Below are 25,022 nucleotides of genomic sequence, written 5' to 3'. Positions count from 1 at the left end.
ATTTCATCTCTAATTGGATCTGGTTTAGATAAGAAAATCCTGTGCTTCAAGCCTGGGTCAGATGACATAGATTGATACAATGATGGACATGAATGTATTTTGCATGTGGGAGGAGGTTAATCATTAGTAGTCAGAGGGTAAATGTGATAGTTACTTTGATAACTCCAGTATTCAGAGATTCATACACTCTCCTCCGACATGAACATATGGCTTCTACAATAAAACATTAGCCATCATGAGGGAAGCAGATCTAAGCACTCTAAAAAAGAAGCCCAAAATAACTATGAGAGATTCCAACTTCCCAGACATCCCTGTCAAGGCATCACACATTAAAGAGAAGGAATTTTAAACAGTCACCACCTAACTTCCATCTGACCACAATTACATGAGTCCCAGTCAACACAATATAAAATGGAAGAAATGTCCAGCCATCCCTGGTCTCAATTCATGACCTATTGAATAAGAAAATAAGATGACTGTTGTTTTCAGCTACGAAGGTAGTCCTTTGTTATGCAGCAAAAAACAAGCAAACAACCAAACAAAACCCCGTATCATCTGCAAAAACAAAGAGAAAAGTAATTTCCAGGATGTACCATCTAATCATCTTTTTCTTATCCTTACAAACATACATCCTTGATCTCTCTAGATCTGTTACAGGTTATTTTAGTAATCATTTCTTCAAGTTACTTCTGTAATGTGAACATAAACCCATTTTATATTTTATCACAAAATAACTATTAAAACAGGGGACATACCTGTACATCAATGAACTTAAGTTTTTTGCAGTTATTCAGGCTGTGTAAAGAAGTTAATCCACAGCATCGAAGGGATAGAAATTGAAGATTTGTACACTCCGCCAATGTGGAGAGACTACAACCTGGCAAATCTTGAAATGTAATGGTTGTAACCTACAGAATTCAAGAAAACTTGGGTGAGTAACATTATTAATTACACAATATAAGCCATGTTAATGTTGTGAAAATGTTTAGAAAATTCATATAAGAAAAAAACTGTATGTTGAAATTAATATTTATTAACAACTCAATTTGTGTAAAGCTATTTGGTCTCTTTTGGTCCCCACATAGAAAAACAAAATATGAAATCACCCATTACCAAATTCAAGTTCAAAAATAAAATACATAAAACAACAATATAATAATTTTTTAGTTCAATCCCTGATTTTGTACCAAGTCCACTTATTTCATATTTTATTGCCCCAGACATCACATTACACCACATAAAAAGTCTATGATCTGTGGTTGACAGTATCTTAGAAATCCCTGGATGGTAAAGTCAATGGGAGAATCATATTTTCATGGAATATAAAGAAGGAATATAGTTTGCTCTTTGCTTTGTAGCAAAAGCAATAATATATTTAAAACTTCAAGTAGAGTTTCTATTTTCATAATTACTTTAGGAATATCTCAACTACTCATAATCTAAAGCAATTTTAAAGCAAATAGTTTTTCATAAATTTTCCAAAAGAAAATATTCCTCTATATAACAATAAAGTATGCATCGCATGTTAAATCTGTATGCAAACAAATATAACTTCTATAATTGGAAAACTTGCTCAGTAATAGTGAAAATGGAGGGCTTAAAAACTGAAAATTTGACAATCACAGTTATATATTAACAATGTTACTCCGCATCATAATTTATATTACCTTTCTGATTTAATAACATACTCTTTCAGCCAACTGCTTTCAATCAACACAATTAAATTTTAGTTATTTAGGATGTAGCAATTTCTATAGTTTCATTCCATTACTGCACAGAAGTAACAACTTTTCTGATTAGTAGCATCTATTGTTGAAATGGAAGAGTTTCCTAATATTTTTCCTTTTTATTTAACATTTAAAACAGTCCTATGGGATAGCAATGTTTTCTCTACTGCACCCTAGACTAGATTTTTACAAACATATGATATAAAAATACATTTTATATTAATCATTTATTGATACACGAATGATAATAATCACATAGATAAAAGACCTTGTGCTCCAAAAATCAAGTTCAATACACTATTAGTAAACATATGCATCCGTGATTGCACAATCAGCTTGAAAAACTGGGGCACAGAAGATGTTAACTAAGTTTGTTAGATTAGTTAATGAACAAACTGCCCCATAATTAGTGGCAAACCTTAAATATACTCATAGAATATGTAGTTTCTCTCCTTTTAAATAAAAACTTGAAAATTTTTATTTCATGCTGTCTGACTTAAAAAGAATGGTCCACCTAGAGAACCTCTAAATCATTTTATTATATTTTATTAAAGATCACAAATAAAATTTCTATTTAATCAACTATATTATTTCCAAATCTTTAATAGCTATTTGTAACCAAAATGACCTAAAACAGATATATGTGATAGATATAGATATATTTGTATGTCTGTTGTTTGTTATTTAGAGATTTCATTCTCAATTATTCTTGAGTTCAACCTAAAGTGTATCAGTTATTTATAGTAAGCTGTAATTGCCAAAGCAATGAAAGCAACAACTGTTTTTATATGTTTCTAAGACATTTTTAAGTGCCCCAGTCTCAGATCTATTCAATAGGAAAAAAATCATATTGTTTAAAAAATTAGCAACAAAGACAGAAAGTCTCAGGTATGATTAGTGGTTTACATGAACAGTTTGAAAATAACTTTAGTAATTCATATACCATTCCAATAGCAGTCCATTACAATTTCTTGTGTAAAAGTGAGAAGTGTTGATCTAAAAGTTAATTAGCAGTTAAAATGTTATCATTCATGCTAGGCATAAAGAAATATTAACCATTCCTTAAGCTCAGTATCCATTTTGTGGTGGTTGTTACTTACAACTGGTTATAATTAGTAGCAAAATGCCAAAAAGAAAAGAAAAAATAATTCGTTAAAACACAAAAGCTAGGAAAAATAAAAACATCTATAATCATTGTTCTTCAGTAATTTCCTTTTGGTATATTATTACATATAGTGAGATGGTATAGTATTTTCAGCTGTATAACTTCTTAGATGAAACAGGTATCAAGCAGGTCTCACAAATCCATTTGCCTTTCTCATCAGATTGACACCCACATTTTACAATTGACTATTATATATGTCCATGTATGTATGTATACACAAACACACATACATGATGATGAGCTCTAGGTCATGTTCTTTGTATATAATGTTTTAAAACTATAAAATAGACATTGTTTTTTCAAGTTTATAAAAGACAAAACTGAGGCTGAGAAAGGTCAATATTCTTGCACAAACTTATGAAGCAGTAAATAGTTCTGCCAGTAAATATAAAAAATTAAATTAGAAACAAGATCTTAATACAGAGCTTTTAAAACTTCATTAAACTCAAATAATGTTTGCAGTAGTTTCCTTTTAAATTAATCTATTCTAAACTTTGAAGATAGCAGTAATGTAGAAATAAGATTAACATTTAACTGGATTCATTTATCCATCCATATTTTCAGCCTCGCTACTATATACTCAAAATCACATTCCTGGAAATAAATAAAGAAATGTAGAAAAAATGAAGACCCGATTCAAGTCCTAAAGTTTCAAAGTAAGAGATTAATATGAGCAAAATGAATTCATTTAGTGGGTGAAATTCCAGACGAGTACACTTTTCTCTTAAAAATTCTCTCCACAAAGACCTTCTAAAGATGGCAGTAGTGACGAGGATAAGGAGAAAGACATGAATCTAAGAGATTAGAAAATCAAAGTAAGAGATGGATCAGTGACAGGGTGAATGAGGACACAATGATAAGACATCTGCCAAAGAGAATTACATGAACAGTCAGGAAACAAAAGATAGTATTATATAACACCTGACCATTTATATGACCATTTATATTCATGCACATTTTTCATCTTTATAATATATATATGATGATGCTTCAAAGAAAAATTAAACCTTTAAAATAGAGGCTTTGAGTAATACTGAGAGGATTATAGGGTCTTTTAGAAACTGTTACTCAAATTAGTTCATGAACCAGTCACATCATCCCTCAATGACATTGAAAACATGCAGAACCTTTTGGTCTGTTAATCACAAGATCCATCATATCAGAATCAACATTTCACAAATTCTCAGGTGATCTATATACATTATGGCTTGCCAGGCCTTGCTCTAAGAAGTAGAGTTAATCTTCATTTTATCTAAATTGGTAAGAGTTCCAAAGAAGGAACAGAGAATGGGCAGGAGGTAAAGGAGAAAGAGCTCATACATCTTTTATTTCCTTAGTGATCTCACTGAACAGACTATAGATCTACAATAAAGGGATAGAGCATTATTGTTTCTCTAATTTCAATTTTACTTTTAAAATTAGTACATTTTAGGCATTTAGTATATTTTAAGCTTTCACTATTACCTAACTCCAGTAGATATTTATAATGAAAATTACTTAAATAAGATAATTACTAAAGTCATCATATTGGAAACCTCAAAACAATATCTTGGGGAAAGTACATGAACAATCATTCCAGAGATAGCATAGCCCAAAGAAAACAATAAAGAACAAGCAATTGGGAATTCTATATGTAGCTCTACAGAGCTGATAGATCTGGTAATACATTGCCTAGGAAATAGAAATACTTCAAAATATGTGTTCTAGTTCTTGTTAATTGTATTGTTTTTTTCATGGTTCAGCTGTACTTTTGAAACTTCCCTATTTCATCAATCTATCAGAGATTACCCCAAAATCTTATTTGCAGAAATTTTCAAGATCTATAATAATGTATTTATCTATGCATCTGTTTAAGCTCCATAGCGTAACATTAGGTTTGTTGTTTTTGTCTCTTTAGTAAACCAGTAAATATTAATCAATCATATTGAACAATTAAATAAATAAATATTGGCCAAGGAAATGAATAAGATAATGTACTAATACAAATGTTCATTTTGCTAGTATCTATTGATACAAAAAATTTAAATGAGTATATTTGACTTTCAGGGTTTAACTAATTTATGTGTATTTTATTCATAAATCCTTTTAGTATTGCACTATTTAAAATATTCTTTCCTGTTTTTCTACACATTCCCGAGTTTCTGTCTTCATCTTGGTTGTAACTATGATCTCCATAACCACTAAAAATATGTAGCATTTGGTGAGAACTGTTTTAAGTTTGAAGTAGATATATGCCACATTTATAAAGCACAAAACAAAATAATTGTGTTTCTGTATAGGAATTCTAGAGTCTTCTATCAAATAAACTTTTTTCACAGCAGTGGTATCATATAGAGAAATTCATTACATTCACCACTAGGTGGTGTGGTAGCCCAGATAGAAAGCAAATGCCTGAGTATCAAATTTCCTACCCTAATTCCAACTCTTAAATTTGTAAATACTTCCACCCTTACATCCTTAATAATGGCTATAGGGCTCTTGTATGTAAGCTTAAAGATAATGAAAAATGTAAATCAAAGCTCTGTATAGTTCTTAGGGAAGCAATGCCCTGAAGAAGATGAAATTTAAAAAATAAATCCTCTCCCACATGGGGAAATATTTCATTACTAACTTAAGTCTATTAAGAGACAGTTTTCTTATATACAAAATTTACTTCTATTAAAATGTAAAGCTCCAATTTTGATAATTGGGTTAAATATTAAAAAGCATTATGAAATTAGAAATACCTGCTGTAGAGTATTCCAATGGCCATACTGAAGAATTTCTAATGTGCTCAGAGGAGGCATCGTATTAGCTAGGCATTTCAAAGGTCTCTTTCTTTTAACAATTTTTTTCTGTTGATTTTGACTGAAAATTTCAAACCAAGGTTTAAATGATTTTAGCCAAGCTAGTCTCTTCTCCTCAATAGAAGATAAAAGTGTTGACTCTAGTGTAGAGGTTTTGATCTGTTCACATTCAGCCCTATTTTCATAGCCCTCCTCTGGAATTTCATTAATCTCAGATATAAGAGAGTTTTCTTTGTTAGCAATCCAGGAGCTTTTTGTATTACAGCCACTAAAATCTTCATGAAGAGCAAGTCTATCCAAAAAGTAATCTTGCTTATTTATTTTGCCTTCTCTATTTACCATGGCATCAGTGGTGTTAAAGAACATAATGTCACTATTTAGAGTATTGTCTTTTGAGTTTTCCTCAGCTTCTTTGGATTTTAAGTTAATTTCTTTTTCTTGTAGTATTGGATATTCCTCCATAGTTTCAGCATTTTCTAATTTTAATGGTAGTAGTTTTTGCTTTATTGAAATAATGGAAGTATTCTCTTCATATAATCCATTCCCTTGTGATATCTCTTCTTTTTCTACTTTTTGTATCATTTTCTGTTCATTAAATTCTATTATTTTCTGTATTTCATTGTTCTTCACATCATTCATTTCTTCATTACAATCTAATATTATTACTTGGACTTTTTCCCCCTCATTTTCCTTTATGGCATATTCCACCCATTCCTGGTTTTGTGTTTGTGTCTTTAATTCTTGCTGAAACTGTTCAATCATATTTTCTTTTAGATCTAAGATTTCTAATTCAGTTCTTTTGTACATATCTTCATATTTTATTTCTTGCTTAATCATTTTTTCAGAACACTGGTTTTTTGCTAGGCTTTCATTTGTTTCTTCTATTTTTAATTCTGCCAAAATGGCTTGGTTTGATTTCAATTGTTCTTGTATTGGTTCTTTCAAGACAAACTGACTACCTATAGTTTCACTCTTATTCAATTTCTTAACTACCCAAAGAGGAACATTTTCCTGCTTCTTTGAATTTTCATACACGAATTCTTTGGCTATCTCACCCTTATTCTTTGACTTATCTTCAACAGTTAAATGTTTGGCATTATGTTCTCCCTTCTTCAATGTGGTATTTATTATAAGCTGTTGGCTTGCAGCTTCTATTAATTTTAATTTTTCCTTGTTTTGTAGTTCCTCTCTTTCTCGTCTCAGGATGTTCTTTTTTTCTTCATATACTTTTTCTCTCCTTTTTCTTTCCTCTTGCTTCTGTTTTTTTATCTCTTCTTCTACTCTTTGTTCTTCCTCTAATTTTTTCCTATTTTCTTCCTCTTTCTGTCGTATATTTGCTTCCTTTTCTTTCAACTCTTTTGCTTTCCTTTGTTTTCTTTCTATTCGGTCTTTAATTATGGGGCTATATTTTTGGTAGATTATGAATGCCTTATATTTAGCTTGAATTTTTACAGCTGCATTATGCTGCAGTTCTAACAAACGCATCTTTTCTTTTTCTTGTAGATCCTTGAACCTTGTTCTTTCCTCTTCCATTTGTACATGCAAATTTTTCATAAATTCCTAAAATAAAGTAGGAGAGTAATAACATAAACAAAATGTGTAATTTTATTCAAATATCATTTAAAATTGTAGATTAAAAATAAATATAAAAACTGAAATCATAATGAAATTGCGATAACATTCACTTAAAGCGATTAAAGTAATTTATTTTAAATGGTATTAATTTTTAAATATTTTAAAGACTGTCACATGGGTAAGTTGGTACTCTAAAATTATGAGGATAATAAACCATCTAAATTATAAAGATACTAAGCCACCTGGGTATAAATTGAGGGATTCTTTGAGATAGAAAACATATGAAATCAGAATGACACAGGAAAAGAAAGAAAAAAAGAGAGAAAGAAAGAAGGAAGGAAGGAAGGAAGGAAGGAAGGAAGGATGGAAGGAAGGAAGGATGGAAGGAAGGAAGGAAGGAGAAACCACAAGCCAAAATTTATATATGTGAAAAGGAATTCAAACATTCTGTGATAGGCAATCTGATAAAGGACATGGAGAGCTAGCCCTGAACTACAGAGCATGAAATTCTCCTATGAGCCTTAGGATACCAAGAAGGTAAAGTAGCCCATGTGTGTAAGCAATATTAAGAAACAGTCTATTCACATATTTCATTCCTTCTCAGCTCTCAAGGCAGTTGATATATACATAAAATGAGATAATTTGGAGCTAGGTAAGAAAATATCATTATCCCTATAATCTTAAAACAAAAGCAAAAGGATCAAAACATTCAGCAAATATTTAAGGGAAACTAACATAAGGATGTGAGATAATGCATTTAATAATGCATTATTATTAAATGCATTATTATTAAAAGAAGTATAAATTTCTGAACAAAGAGAATTATTACACTAGACAAAACCTTAAATGTAGATGACTTTTCAGAAAAAATATTTTTAAAAAACCTTACATAAACATAAAATGCAAGTGTTCAAATAAAAAATATGACTAACTCAAACCGAATGGCTAAAAATAAAATGGCAGAATGTCTGATTACCTAAAGAAAAACTTCAAAAGTAAATATTTTCAACAAAGACATGAAATATATGGCAGATAGGGGGAGGGATAAGGAATTGACCAAAAGTAGCTTCAGAATAATAAGGCAGTGAGAAAAAAAAAATGAAGGGAAGAAAATAGTAGAAAAACATATATGTTAAAATAAAATTCCATAGGACAAAGAGCTGAGTTTATTTAACTCTCACACACAACCTATTTTGATACGTGGTAGCAATATTTCAGAACCCAAAATAAGAGTTTCATGGAAAAAGAGCTCCACGAAAGCAAATACCATGTTCTTTTTTATTCACAATTTATTGCAAGCACTTAGAGAAGTGTCTGACATATAACAGAAAACTATCACATATATGCAGAAGAATTTATAAAGTGAAAATCCTAAAAGCTTCAATAGAATGTAAGGACTAACCATAAAATTTACAACTGGCAATAATAAATGAATACACAAGAAGCTACATCTTTAAATTTCTGAAAATAAACAGCAATGAATATGAATTATATAACCAAATAAACTAATTATTCAGTTTTGCAAACTAAATCAATACATTTTTAACTACAAAGACTATGCAAATTAACCATTCAAAAATATTTTCTTGACAACTATTTAGCATATACTCCACGAAAAGCAAAAAGAGTTACACTGATTAGGAGAAGACTCAGGATTAAAAAACTACTAAAAAAACAATAACAAAAAAGAAAAAGTCATTAACATTTAACACTTGAATTTTCTGTTCCATTGTCTTCTCCCTTCTATCATTTTATTTTCAAATTCTACTGTTAGTTTTATTATTTTTTATCTGTTTTTAGGTAATGTGTTTTTCTTTTCCTCTAAGATGTTCCTAAGACTATTTTTTCCTGTGTCTTGAATTTTAGTAGCTGCACTATTAAATTGCCAGTGAAATTTTCTTTGTGCCTATCTTATTTATAAATCATTAGTCATCTCTGAATGTTCAGATTGATTTTTTAAGGTATCTGAACTCTTTTCAGACATTATATCCTTACCCATTGCTTCTGCTCCATTCTCTCCATGCTATTCTTTCAAGATTATCAGACAATTTTTATAACTTTTCACTATGCATTATAAGCTTCTTATGCTCTTTGTTTTTCCCATTTTTGTTCTCTTTGTACATTAATTTGAATATTTTCTATTGAACTCTCTTCTCTTTGATCAATACTCACATTTGCTATGTCCAATATACTGTCAAACTCATCCCATGAATTTTTAATTTTTATATTGAATTTTTAAACTCTAGAGCATATACTTGATATCTGATTATACATTTTAATTCTCTAAAATATTACACATCACCTGTCTAACTTTTTTGTTAGTGATTATAGTTACAGTTATTTTAGTGGCTCCACTAAATCCAGTATTTGGATTATATACAAGTGGGCTACTATTCTCTTTTTTTCCTTGGCTTTCATATGAACCTATCTTTTCACATGCCTAATAAATTTTTAATTCAACAAAGGAAATAATCAATAATGTAAAGAGAGTGCCCACAGAGCAGGATAACATCTTTACTACATACACACCAAATAGAGCAGAAATCTCCAGGATAAATAAGAACTCAAAAAACTTCAGACCAAAAAAATAAATAACCCTATCACAAATGGGCTAAGAAACTGAACAGATATTTCTCAGAAGTAATTAGTGAAATGCAATCAAAACTAATCTTAGATTTCATCTCACTTCTGTCAGAATGATAATTATCAAGAAAACAAGCAATAATAAGTGTTGGTGAGGATGTGGAAAAAAAGGTACACTCCTATATTGCTGGTAGCACTGCAAATTAGTGCAACCACTATAGAAAGCAGTATGGAGATCCCTTAGAAAACTTGGAATAGAACCACCATTTGACCTAACTATCATCCCACTCTTCAGTCTATACTCAAAGGACTTAAATCAGCATACTACAGTGACACAGCCACAACAATGTTCGTAGCAGCTCAATTCACAATAGCTAAACTGTGGAACCAACCTCGATGCCTTCAACAGATGGATAAGGAAACTGGTACATATACACGATGGAATACTACACAGTATTAAAAAAATAAAATTATGGCATTTACAGGTACACGGATGGAGTTAGAGAATATCATGCTAAGCAAAGTAAGCCAAACCCCCCAAAACAAAGGCAGAATGTTTTCTCTGATAAGTGGATGCTGATGCATAATGGGGAGAGAGGAGAGAATGGAGGAACTTTGACTGGGCAAAGGAGAGGGAGGAAAAGGGGGGGCATGGGAGCAGCAAAGATGGTGGAAGGAGAAAAACATCATTAACATAGGTACATGTATGACTGCACATGTGGTGCAACACTACATCATGTACAACCAGAGAAATGAAAAGTTGTGGTCTATTTGTGTACAATGAATCAAAATGTGCCCTCATGTATAACTAATTAGAACAAACTAAAAAAAACACCTATAGTAGAATGTAGTTTTTCAGAAGTGTATAAATACTAAAAAAGATTTGAAAGAAATACAAATAAAAGTAATAATATTTAGCTGGATAACATGATCACAGGAAACTTCATCTACTTAGTATATAAGATTACTTAAAATAATTTTATATAAAAACTGAAATGAATAAAAACTAAAATTAATACATTTATTATCATCAGAATCATCTTAAATTCAAATGTATTATTTAACAATTAATTGTGTTCAACAAACAGTAACTCTTCTTAACCATCTTTAAACATAATGAAATCCTTGTAATATTATCTTTCCTTAAATCTTAAATGAAATTTTAGAATTGCAGTTTTATAAAGACACATTCATTGAACTAGTTATTTATTATTTGCAGAACATTCCATTTCAAGAAGAGCTTCTGAGGACTTTTTAAATTGATTTTATTTTTTAAATACATGACAGCGAAATGCATTACAATTCTTATTACACATATAGAGCACAATTTTTCATATCTCTGGTTGTATATAAAGTATGTTCACACCAATTCATGTCTTCATATGTGTACTTTGGATAATGATGTCCATCACATTCCACCATCATTGCTAATCCCCTGCCCTCTCTCTTCCCCTCCTACCCTCTGCCCTATCTAGAGTTTGTATATTCCTCCCATGCTCCCCCTCCCTACCCCTCTATGAGTCAGTCAACTTATATCAGAGAAAACATTTTGTATTTGTTTTTTTGGGGGGGATTGGCTAACTTTACTTAGCATTATCTTATCCAACTCCATACATTTACCTGAAAATGCCATGATTTTCTTCTCTTTTCTGAGGATTTTTTTAATGCTGCAGTAAATTCTATATCAGCTAGGCAATATTATTTTAAAAAGCCAATTTCAAGCATAATAATTTATTTCACATGGAGAAAGAGTAATGTACTGATTAAAAACAAAAAATAAATACCTCATGCTGTTTACATTTTTCTTTCCACATTTTCTCTTCTTCATGGAGCTCCTCATTCATCTTGTCCTGTTCTTGCTGAAAATATGATAATAATAAAATGTTATTTTATTCACATACATATCTAAGAATATTATATTCATTATATATGATTCTCACAATTTATATTTGTACATAGTGATTAAAGATGACAACGCATCAAAAAGTCCTGGTTTAAAAACTTTCAATTCAAATCCAGTGTGAAATTAAAGCATCAGATAAATGATACCTAGGGTTCCCATTTTTAGGACATAAATATGTTTACAACCTAGGAAAGCTGTTTTAGTTATCTGATCATGTTGCTCATATAATGAAATATGTTGGCTAGAAATACTGTTTGGTACTGCAAAACTTATAAATAACAACACTGCAAACTGACTTTTAAATTATATTTTTTTCTCTATACAGCATACCATTTAATTCACATAATAAATCAATAAGTAATGGTTTTCCTTTAATACATTTTTATTAGGACATATTTAGTTAAGACTCTTCAGAATAAAATAAAATCAATATAAAATAGAACCCTTCATCAAAAACTCAGCTTCTAGTATGGGAACAGTGCCACAAGTTTACACATTACCCCACTTAGCATAATGAGTTTATCATAAGAGAAGAATTATAAAGGGTCGCAGAAGGAATGGTTGTTATAATTACTGGATGGTGAAAAGTTTTATGCAGGATATTATACTTGAAATGACTAGGTTTTCAAGAGGTGGAGTAGATATTTTCAGAATCTACTAAGGATTTCAAATAAAGAAAATGAATACAGCTGTATTTTCAGGAAAATATTGTTTATTTCAAATAGAATTTGGGGAATAACAAGGAGAATACTAAGATCAGTGTGGAAAGTAAGATGTCTGTGTGAGAATCATTAAGAGCCTTCTGTAGATACAGTGGCAGGAGTGCGAATAGAAGTGAAAACCATGTTAATGTGGGGCTGGGGTTGTGGCTCAGTGGTAGACCAACTTGCCTAGCATGTGTGAGGCACTGGGTTCAATTCTCAGCACCACATATAAATAAATAAATAAAATAAAGGTCCATCAACAACTAATAAAAATATTTTAAAAAACATGTTAATGTGAAATTGTTAAAAACCCCCAACTGAATAGATACAAAGGAAGGGGGGAATTTTCTTTGAACTTATCTTATTCAACATGTGGTGCCTTTTGATGACATATAAGTGGGGAAATAAATTTCAAAAAATAACCTTTTGACAGCATTGTGTATAAGACCAAAACAATTACAAAGTATAGTATACATTCTAGGGTAAACACTCAGAAATGTTGAGCTACTTTAAAGTATCAGTAATATGTATTTAAGAGAAGATGGATGAAACAACTATTATAGGGAAGAAAGCAATAAAAAGAGAGGTAAGGGTAAAAAATTATATTCATTTTCTTTCTCTCTCTCTCTCTCTCTCTCTCTCTCTCTCTCTCTCTCTCTCCATTCCTGCCCCTCCTCTCTTTTGGTTCATTAGCTTGGACTAATAACTGCTTTGCTTACTGAATTTAAGAGAACCAGAGGAGGAACACAATTCAGAAAAAAAGATAATGCATTCAGTTTTAGACATAAAAAGTGTAGGAGAGTTACATAGTATACTTTATTTTGTTCTAAAAATAGATTTGGTTCTAAAAAGGCATAGCTATGGATGAGGTTACCAAAAAAGTGTATGGATTAATAAGACAAAAAAGGCAAAGGGTGGAATCCTTGATAGTATCATTTACAAGAACAGCAAGAGAAAGAGAAGTGTAATATTGGCCATATTCTATTATCATATAGTATGCATATATGAACATGCAACAATGAATCCTACTATTATATACAAATATAATGGCCCTGTAACAGACATGGAGGAGGAAATAATAAACATGTAAGAAGGGAATAAAGACAGAGTGACTCCCATATAAATCAAGAGGAAAGAAAATGGTCCAAAATCAAAATTTTGCAGGCATAAAATGCTTCAGAGGCTGATAAGAACCAATAAAAAGTCTCAAAATATAGTGTTTAGAGATCATGGATTTTCTTTTTGAAGAGCCATTTTTTTTGTTGTTGTTGTTGTTCAGTGGGGTAACCATGCAAGAACCCTAGCAGATTTAGTACCGTATCAGGGATGAGATCAGGAATATAATGAAAATAATTATTTTTTAAGAAGCTTGTCTATAAGTAAATCTAAAGAGCATCTAACATGAGACAAAACAAAGGTTACCACATGATTTTCTTTTCTTCTTAGGATGGGAGAAAACTGAACCTGTTGATAAAGAATAAGAAAGGAGGAAGGGCTGGGGTTGTGGCTCAGTGGTAGAGTGCTTGCCTAGCAGGCATGAGGACTGGATTCAATCCCCAGGGCCACATAAAAATAAACAAATAAATAAGGCATCGTGTCCATAAAAAATGAGTAAGGAGGAAGCTGATAGAAGTGTTTAAGTGTATAGAAAACAAGCAAGCAAGGGTAAGTTGAAAATGGCAGACTATAAAGCTAAGGAGAAAAGATAACCTTTGACAGAAAGAAGAAAGATTCTTACTGTGAGGAAGCAAGGCAAAAAAAAAAAAAAAAAAAAAAAAGGATGAGCAAAGATGTTGAGGCTAACCAGAAACCAGATGTTGGATTACATAAAAGAAGCAGTCTATGATTGATGAAAAAATATAATGTGATTATTTGTAAATAACAAGAGAGGAAGAGTAGGATGGAAACACTAAGATTTATGACAACCATTTAGGGTAAGGAAAGCTCACAAAAAGCATAGAAAAGAAATACTGGGAAGGTAGTAAATTATGTATTTAGAATACAGCATAAAATTGTGGAACAGTCTAATTGGAAAAATTTTATGTTCTAAGGCATAATAAAGTGCAAACTCGGTAATTCATTAAATCTACTCATCACATTTTTCTTAAATCATAATTTTATGATAAATGCTGATTAGCTTCAAAGAGTGGATTACAATTCTAATTTTTTTTAGTAACATGGATTGAATTCAGGGGCACTAGACCACTAAGCTATATCTCCAGCCCTATTTTGTATTTTATTTAGAGACAAGGTCTGAGTTGCTTAGCACCTGGCTTTTACTGAGGCTGTCTTTGACTCATGGTCCTTCTGCCTCAGCCTCCAGAGCTGGTGGGATTACAGGCAAGCACCACCACACCTGGCAAGTTACAATTTTTTCATAGGGGGGATTTCTTTGGTATCATCTAAGCACACAGGTGAATACTTTGCCCTTGAGGAAGTCAGTAAATATTATCATGCAAATAAAAACAACTTCAATAAGTAGAATTCAAAAATCAGATGTTTTCTAAATCTGAAAATACCAATAACACTCAATTTCATTTATGTATTTCAGCAAAAGCTAGAAAACACTCTTCTCATAAACTACGTTACATCAACCTTTTCTGGAATTTTAAAAAGAAGTTTCTAGTTTTAGAAATGACTTTATTACTGTGGTTTGTGCAAAGGAAAATATAACTACAGAAAAGTTATACATAGCTATTAGAAAAGGTTCTACAACACTTTTTAAATTGTTTTTAGATGTAGATGAACTTTTATTTTCTTTGAGAGAGAGAGAGAGAGAGAATTTTAATATTTTTATTTTTTAGTTATCGGCGGACACAACATCTTTGTTTGTATGTGGTGCTGAGGATCAAACCCAGGCCCCACGCATGCCAGGCGAGCGCTCTACTGCTTGAGCCACATCCCCAGCCCCATGATGAACTTTTATTTTATTCATTTATTTATATGCGGTGCTAAGAATTGAACGCAGTGCCTCACACTTCCTAGAAAAGTGCTCTAAACTGAGCCACAACCCAGACTTAAGGTTCTACAGTATTATAAAACTTTTTCTACAAAATTATGAGAGTTTTTAGTTTATTTATTTTCTATATAATCAAGAAATAAAATGTACTCAACATGGAGGGTTAGAATTCTCTGAGTTGCCGAAATAATCACAAGCAAATGTTCTCTATATGTCAAAATCACCAAGTTCTGGATAATACATCTACCAACTTTGGTAATGAAAGACAAGACGTGGTCTTGCTTGTTACCTAGACAATCTAAGACCTTTATGATCTACATGTAGGATTCTAAAATCCTCAGTTTCTCAATATGCCACTATGAAGACTTGACTGTAGATATCAGACAGTTTGGACACACACACACACAAAAACAGAAATAAAAACAAGTTCAAAACTCTGTGAACTCCAATGAATTAGCTCAGTTATCAGGGCACAGAATATCTCCTAAGTGGTTGAACTACTTCTACCAAATATGTCATATGACATATTCTACATAATATATCACATGCTAGATCACATAGCAAAGTCACTGCTTAATCAATAAAGCTGCTATCTTTTCCTAAGTTTATAATGTTATGGAAAAAAGCAAGTTTATATTATAAGTTGCAAAATATATAGCATGATCTTTGAAACTTCATATACTCCAGGGCTCCTAAGATACAAAGAAGTATATGAAATTCCTGTGCAATCTAATCAAGTAGCCCATATTAAATATCATTAATTCACAGTAAATTGCTTCCATTACCAGGAGCAATTAAAATCCACAGAATAAATCTCAATCCACACTGTAATACAAACAGCAATATTCTTCATAGGTAGCTACATTTAAAAAATAGGTACATGACTTTTAAAATACATGAAAAAAATCAGAACCAAAATGTACCTTCTGTATATTCTCTAATTTTTTCTTTTCAACCTCAAATTGTTTCATCCAGCAATGTCTCTTTTCTTCTTCCTCTTGAAATTGCTTTTCTTCTTTATCCCTCTGAGCTTTGAGAATTTCTTTATCTTTATCTTCTAGTTCTTTCTGTTTGTCTTGCCAGGCTTCAAAAGACTGTCTACATCTTTCTTCAACTTCAAAATATCCAAAATTTATATCACCATCATCTGCATTCATAAAGAATAATAACAGTATTATTCTTAAAATCAAATCTGTACACCGTGAATCAATTTAACATATAAAAGTAAATTTGGCTGGGTGCTGTGGTACATGTCTATAATCCCTGAGGCAGGAGAATTATAAATTCGAGGTCAGCCTCATCAACTTAGTGAGGCCCTAAGCAACTTAGCATGACACTGTCTCCAAAAATAAAAGTGCTGGAGAGGTGGCACAGTGATTAATTGCCTCTGGGTTCAATCCCTGGTACAAAAAAAAAAAAAAAAAAACAATAAAAAACCCATAATTTTAAATAAATAACATAAATATATTAAAAAGAAAAGTGATAATATACAAACACATTATTGAATACACATGGACATTCCACTTCAGTCAATAAAGAAGTCAAAATACTTTCCTTGCCTTAAAATATTCCATAAAAAGAAAACTATCCAATATTTTTTCAGATAACTATGATCAATCATACAAATTGTCAAAAATATTGAGCAGTGTGGCACACCTGGTAAAGCCTGTTCATCCATAGGCAAGTCACAAAGATCAGGCTCAGGAACCAAGTCAGGATTCTCACAATGGGATTTACTTCTCATAAATTCTTCTTTTTCTATTTCAGTTAATATCTAAGAGGTTAAAAGAGTACCAACAATTAAATAAAATCAAGATAGAATAAAATTATGACTTAAGTAGTGAATTAAACATATATAATATAGAATTTTACTTTCTAAAACCTCTGTATATACAAATTTATAGTGCATTGATAATTATCTTCCTCATGAATAAAAATATTTTCACATGCAGAAAATATTTTATCCTCTCAATGTTTTCCAAACCCTAGTCATTTTTTTGAAATAATTTTTTGATAGTAGATGGACATAATACCTTTATTTAATTATTTTTATGTGGTACTGAGGATGGAACCCATTGCCTCATATAAGCTAGGCAAGCACTCTACCATTGAGCTGCAACCCCAGGGCTCAATTTATTTTAAGATTAATCTACCATCTTTAGTTAATATGTTTGATATTTTTTAAAATGTTTCTATTAATAACTATTTTACTAATGCATTTCTTTCTTAGGTATAGTGATTGTTCCTGCATAAAAATTATTAATGAATTCAATATGACAAAAAAGAGAGCTAAAAATGCTCTCTTTACCCTGAATTATGCATAAGTGATAATTTTGATCAACACTTATCCATAATTTTATTCCTACAATACTCCAGTTGGAAAGATAGAAGATATTTACTCCAATGAATCAGCAGTATGATAATTTAAAAAAATATTCTAATTTACAGTACCACAGAAAGAGTAAGAGTCAAAATTTTTAAATTATATTAAACATCTTAAGTAGAAACAGAGTTAGATAAGAGAGAGGTAAAATAAGTATAAAATTGAACCCAATGAATAAATCTGAGGAAGAGATTCCCTTCAATATATTTGTGAGGTTTTAACCCAATAAAATGCTACACTCCCTTTTAATTTTATTTTTAAGAATTCTTTCTTTTATCTGCTTTTAAAAAACAATATAAACTCTTATACATTCAAAGTTTCTATGCAGTATTTAAGGTCTTTGTTGAAACATTGTAAATTTCTAAGAAAGATAGTAAATACAAGAATATACTCATTGTTTCCTCTGAACATTCAGGAAAAAAATATCATGCATATTGATTTATCTATATGAATATTAAATTTCCAAATACTGATGGCTCAAATTATTATTTTAATGTTCTCACAGATTGAAATTTGTGTGGTTTCATATACTATTCAAGAAGAAAGCATAAAATAAAAAATGATTTGTTTAAAAACAATCATATTTTAAATCAATGAACTCTCATCCTATGTAAGCTTAAAAGACAAAATTCTAATTGCAATATTGAGTATTTTCTGTCAAATGTTGAACATATACCTTCATTAGTTGTTCCTGATTTTCTTTATATTCAGTTGATAATCCTATCCTTAAATGCATATGATTATCAGAAACTGTTCCATAACTATAGCCTAAAAAAGGAAAATATATTATAATATTTTACAAAAAGTCTATAATACTTTATAAATGTAATTTTGAATATTAGAGTACAACACAACAAAATACTAAACACCTTCATCATCCTTTAATTTCAGCTTTTATCAGAATAACTTCTTGATCAGCAATAGGAACTCAATAGAACAGAAAAATGAATAAAGAAGAGAGGACATTTGTTGTATTTATTTTAAAAGTAAAAGCAATAAATTTCTAAAGCACTATTAACTCTTTACCATTTTAAAATTCTAGGCTGAGGTTTATTTTCTATGAATTCAGAATCATGTAAATAATATTGCAATGGCACCTTGATTAGAAATCAACAAAAGTTCAACTACATCTGCCACAAACTAGCAATACAATCCTGCACAAGATAATGAAATTACTATAAGAAAAATATTAATTAATAATTAATATAATGAAGTTAAAACTTATTCCTTATTTAACAAAATTTTGTTGAATTTTATTGTCTTTTTATTGTCTGCTGAAATGTATTACATTTCTTTTTCTATATTCAATTAATGTGTGATATCATGGTAATGCTCCTATTCTTCTGGTTAACTAACTATTCACACCTATTTGGTCATATATATTTTCTACATCAATAACAATTCAAAATGTGTCTGACATGCCTTTCTGTGTGAGATGCTGAAAACAAAAAATAAATTATCCAAATTACTTTGCAGCTAAGTTTCTACATATAGATATATTTTTCCTAAGTCTTCAATGTTGTCATATCAATAGTAAGTGTAAGAGAAGTTTTTGATATTTTCATCTTTCTGGTCCACACTGTGATGATACAGGAGACTTTGAGTTGGAGACAGGAGTGTGTAGAAAGAATTTATATCTCTGAACTTCTTAATTATGACAGAAACTTCTTCTGCACTACAGTTCTGAAATGGATGGTGAGGTTGTTTTATGTCTTGGATACACAGCCTAAAGTCTGGGTCTCTTCAGTCCTGTGAACAGTAATTTATTGCAGTGGCTAGTCATCAAAAATGATTCTTCCAAAGAACCATACCTCCTGTACGCATGTCCTATGTAGTTCCCTCCTACATTGAAACTAAACTAATGCTATGTAACTAACCAGCAGGATGTGGTAGATATGATACTGTCTGACTTCTAAAAATAGGTCATAAGTCTTAGATTCCACCTTAGTCTCTTGGTATTTTGTCTCAGAACATTGAGTTTCAGAATTCAAATGTTATATAATGAGAAGTATAAGCCAAAAGAAAAGGCTATATGAAGATGCCTCCAGTTGACAGGTACTTAGCTGAATTCCCCGATCAATAAGCTACATGAATTGCCAGGCATTTGAATGAGCCCTCTTGGAATCCCAGTGCAGTTGAGCTTCCAGAGGATGATAGATGTAATCAACATTCAACAAAAATGCATAATAATCCAAAGAACAACTGCCCAGCTGAGCCCAGTTAACTCACAGAATCATAGATATTTTTAAAAATGTTATTTTAAACCACTAATTTCATTTCACAACAATAATTATTCAGCACATTTATTCTCCCTATAAAAGTAAACAAAAATCTTATTGCTTAAAGTAGAGTGGCTCTGTTTTCTACAACTGTTTTCAATACAACTGTAAATTACCCTCCAATTTATTTTGTATGCTATCTTTATACAGATTTAATTTAAAATATATAGCTTTTTAAAGTGAATTATTATATAATATGAAAATTTTGGCTTCTTGATGTGCTGTAAGAATTCAGCTGCAAATTTTTTCCTAGTTCATTAACACTGAAGAAGAAATTCCTTTCTCCCTTCTTGCTATACTATTGATTTATTCATGTTTTTTACTTTTACATTTTTGATAATTTGAATTTCTTTGGAAAATTATTCCTTGATATTATAAAATCTATTTTATTAGTGTTGTACATGAGAACTTCTCATAATCTTCTGAACCACTGTTATAAGTGTAGCTTTATCTTCTTTCATGAAACTAATTTTCTACAATTGTGTTTTCTTTGAATTTTATAATTTGATTATATGATTGTCAATATATTTGTAATATGTCAATATATTTGTAATCTTACAAATATGTAAGATTATGTAAATCTTAGTAAAAATAAACTCATAGTTCAATCATAGTAAATATTATATATCTATTCATTATGGTACTACTGTCAGAAAACATGAAGTCACCCTTCCTCTTCTTTTTGCATCAATCCATCAGTAAATCCTTTTTTACTGTACCCTAAAAATGGTTGCCAGAACATGACCATTGTCCCTCATTTCTACTCAATCGATTCATCTCTAACCCTATAATTCCAAGTCTTGTTGTAATATGGCTATGTCAATGTGTTCTTTCTACATAATTAACAGAATGCAACTAAAATACTGCTCAAAATGTAAGTCAGATACTCTGCTTACTCACTGCTCAAATATCAATGTTTCATAGAGACTCCTCTAACTGCCTTATTTAATATAGCAACTTCCAGTCTCTATCCCATTATCTTGCATTTCTTCTTTCATAGCAGTTATCACTATTGTAATATTCCAAATTTATTTGTTTATTGTTTGTCTCCCCACTGTTAACAGAAAAGTAAGACCTTTGCCTGTTTTGTTCACTGCTGTATTCTCAGTGACTACAACAGATTCTGTTATAACAGTAATATTTGTTGAATGGATATCTCTGAATATCCATATTATAATTTATACTATTTTCATAAAATACGTTGAACTTTAAAAGTTTTTAATGACAAAACATGAGCATTTTTAGATAGTTAAATTATTGATCCAAGTCCTATTTTTTAATGCATGTATTATTGGACAAATCAAGGTCTGGTTGAACAATTAGCTTATTGTCATTTTCATGATAAGACAAGAAGTGATTAATTCTAGTTAAATTTTGATCATTCCATTATTAGAATAATTCTAAGTAATATTGCCCAGTTCAAGCAAATAAAGTTTGTTAGGCTTTTGTATACAAAGAATTATTTCCCTCCAAAAATGTGTGCATATTGATACTTTTAAAATAGTCCCATACTCAATTTTCTTTAATTTAATGTAAAGTAATAGGAAACTGGTAATAATTAAAACTGAGGAAATAAGAATAGGCATGGGGACACACAACTGTAATCCCAGCAGCTAGGAAGGAAGACTGAGACAGGAAGATAACTCAAAGGTAGCCTCTGTAATTTACCAAGGCCTTAAACAACTTAGCAATACCCTGTTTCAAAATAAAATATAAAAAGGGCCAGACATGTGGCTCAGTGGTTAAGTAACTCTGGATTCAATCCCTGGAACCAAATGAAAAAAGAAAATAACTGGGGAAACAAAATTATTATAGAGATATAATGAAGATAATAAGAAAAAAATATATGCTACATCTGATAATTCACAATACTATAGATATTTTATTAGTGATAAAGGTACATTCATGTACCTAACACAAGATAAGAACAGTAAACAACTTAGTTTGCTAAATTTATATTATCCAAACTTACTGAAAACTTATCTGCCAATCAAATGAAATCTGAACTTACTTAAAACATTGGTGTCTTCTAAATCCTGAAGAAGGAGTTCTTCAACAGTTTTACTCTTGTTCTTTATAATGTTGATGCAGTGAAGAACTGACTCTGGTAATTCTTCTAAATCCTAAAATCAAAATTACACATAAAATATTCTTTAAAAATTTGAGCAAAATGTGTAAAGGAGGTAAAAGAGCTGCAGAAAAGGTACAGTTCAGACAAATATTTTGCTAAAATTTGCTTTTTACTTTATTTTATGGAAGACCCTAATGAAACAAATGAAAAGTTTCCTACATATGATTTTATTAACTTTATTACAAGCTGTTTATTTTTAAGTGTCCTTAATTATTGTGTATTTTAGATTTGTCTCAATGAATTTTATCAACTATTAATGAAAATTGCAAAGTTTTTTCCAAAATATATATAGGAACCAAATAGAAGAACCAATAACTTATATAAGAAATTAATATTTTCCAAAATTTACTCTATGACTATCAAACACAAAGTTAGTCAAATTCATGAATTAGGGGCTGGGAATGTGGCTCAAGAGGTAGCGTGCTCGCCTGGCATGCGTGCAGCCCGGGTTTGATCCTCAGCACCACATACAAACAAAGATGTTGTGTCCACCAAAAACTAAAAAATAAATATTAAAAAATTCTCTCTCTCTCTCTCTCTCTCTCTCTCTCTCTCTCTCTCACTCTTTCTTAAAAAAATTCATGAATTATTACAGAATATCTATCAATATGAACTATGTAAATATATTTACAGATTTTCAAATTAAGTAAATATATTGATAGTAATTTACAAAATGTAAAAATGCAGTTCTTCCATAAATACTATAACTAGTTAGAAAATATGATACAAAGAAATAGGCATAATAACAGCAAATATTTAACATATCAGGAGTAATTTTAATAATAATCTAGAAACTAGAAATCCACATCTATTTGACTACAAAACTTCATTGATGGCCCTAAAAATACAATGTGGGTGAATCACTTTAGATGTTTTTGATACAGAAGAACATTAAATACACTGATTTTATATAATAAATTATATTCTGACATACTGGGTTTTCCTCTAATAAGTTAAGATTTTCAACCAAAATTTTTCTCTCCATGTTCACTATTAGAATTCAGTGCTTATTTTGAGAAGGTATATAAAAGATAAAGAGAAAAATGTTGCTTTTCCCCTTATCATTACAAAAAAGCAAACAAAATTCAATGTTATAAACTAATTCCTGGTATTAACTCTACTCTTCTATCCTCTGTCCTACACTGAGATTTTTATTTCTTGTTTAATTAAGAAGTCTTTTAAGATACCTGGATTGTACACAATGTTATTATGTCCTGTCATATATAATTTGTAATCCCTGAATCTAAAAAAATGAGATATGTATACAAAATATAACAAGAAAATTAATATTCCTACTGAAAAGCATTTGTGTTAAAAGGCTTAAAAATGAAATACTAAACACTTACTGCATCACTACCTTCACTTTGAGTTTCTGAGTTTGACTCACTCTCAATCTCATCTTGTTCCAAGGAGGAAATACTGATTTTATCCAATTCAGCTTCTATCTCTTCTTTGAGTTTTGCATCATCATCATCACTGTCTTCCATCACTCTTCATATTAAAAAACAGAAAATAAAAATAAAGAGGCTATTATGTCTCTAAAAATTGTGTGCTCTTTAATTTTGCATATCACTCCAACATGTTTCATTCAAACCTATTTTAACAAACTTTTATCATACCTTATTATGATTGTACTATATGTTAAAGAATATTGTTTTACCTCTTCATTCACTTATCTTTTCAAAAACATATTTGACTATAAAATTTTCAAATCTAATATTAATTTTATATTTCTTTAAGAGAAAAAAATATATGGAATGAACTGGCTTACCTTCCAAAATCAAGAGATTTCAAAGTAAAATTCCACATGGGCCCAATTAATAAAAACATCATTGAATATCTTGAATATTTAGAGATTAAAATACTTAGAAAATAATAATCTAACTATGGGCAAAGCATATGGCTTTTTTGTAGTCATTGAGAATACTGGTAATTCTGTCATAGATATAGTTAGCCACAGCTTTTGCTAAAATGATACGTTAATGACAGATAATACATGCCAATCTAAATATTATACATATAACCTAAACTTTATAAACTATAAAATAGCCTAAGTGTTTATTTAAATTGTTAATGCTTGTAATGGATATAGGCACAGCAATGTATTATAGCATATCTTCACATCATCATTATCAAGTTCACTACCACCATCATTAGTTTCCATATATAGAGTATCTGTAGTAAGCCAGGTAATAGAAGATACTTAAGTAAATTACGAACATTAAAAAAATGTAACAGGATAAAGATGATTGTAGTCCTTGTATATATGACAAAAACCAAGGTTTGAAGATGTTACTTAACTGTCCAAAATCATTATGCTAGTAAGTAACAGGGCAGAATCTTAACTCAGATATACTAATTTTAAAGTCAGTAATCTTTCCACTACTAAATGGTATCAACTCAGCTGAATTCTTTATCTATCCGACAATCCCTCTGTATGCCATCACCTAGTCCAATCGTGTTCAAATTAAAGGTTAGGACCCATTAATTGATCAAGAAATTAATTGATTAAGAAATTATTCACAGGCTGGGGATGTGGCTCAAGCGGTAGCGCGCTCGCCTGGCATGCGTGCGGCCCGGGTTCGATCCTCAGCACCACATACAAACAGAGATGTTGTATCCGCTGATAACTAAAAAATAAATATTAAAATTCTCTCTCTCTCTCTCTCTCTCTCCCCTCTCTCACTCTCTCTTTAAAAAAAAAAAGAAATTATTCACTCTTAATCACTAAGTTTTAGTGACAGGATGAGAAAGGAAAGGAAGTGTTAGGATAGCCTAGAAAACAAAATATAATGATTCTATATATTAAGATAAAATGTTTAAAATT

The 25,022-nt window shown here is 30.5% G+C and overlaps 1 protein-coding gene across 1 annotated transcript in view; it reads right to left on the bottom strand.

Annotated features, from left to right (window-relative positions):
* The window catches only part of Lrriq1 (leucine rich repeats and IQ motif containing 1), a 155,901-nt gene extending 132,219 nt beyond the window's left edge, over window positions 1-23,682 (bottom strand). The window contains exons 1-8 of the mRNA XM_076853193.1: window positions 23,542-23,682; window positions 22,072-22,187; window positions 18,462-18,546; window positions 17,059-17,176; window positions 16,326-16,549; window positions 11,621-11,695; window positions 5,619-7,238; window positions 756-908 (exon numbers count right to left, since the gene is read on the bottom strand). Of these exons, the coding sequence (XP_076709308.1) occupies window positions 756-908; window positions 5,619-7,238; window positions 11,621-11,695; window positions 16,326-16,549; window positions 17,059-17,176; window positions 18,462-18,546; window positions 22,072-22,187; window positions 23,542-23,682 (2,532 nt within the window). The remainder of the gene's footprint in view (window positions 1-755; window positions 909-5,618; window positions 7,239-11,620; window positions 11,696-16,325; window positions 16,550-17,058; window positions 17,177-18,461; window positions 18,547-22,071; window positions 22,188-23,541) is intronic.
* Between the last annotated feature and the right edge of the window lie 1,340 nt (window positions 23,683-25,022).

This window comes from Callospermophilus lateralis, chromosome 4 (genome assembly GCF_048772815.1).
Source record: "Callospermophilus lateralis isolate mCalLat2 chromosome 4, mCalLat2.hap1, whole genome shotgun sequence".
In the NCBI taxonomy this organism is placed as follows: Eukaryota; Metazoa; Chordata; class Mammalia; order Rodentia; family Sciuridae; genus Callospermophilus; species Callospermophilus lateralis.
This window is presented reverse-complemented; position numbering and strand designations above follow the sequence as displayed.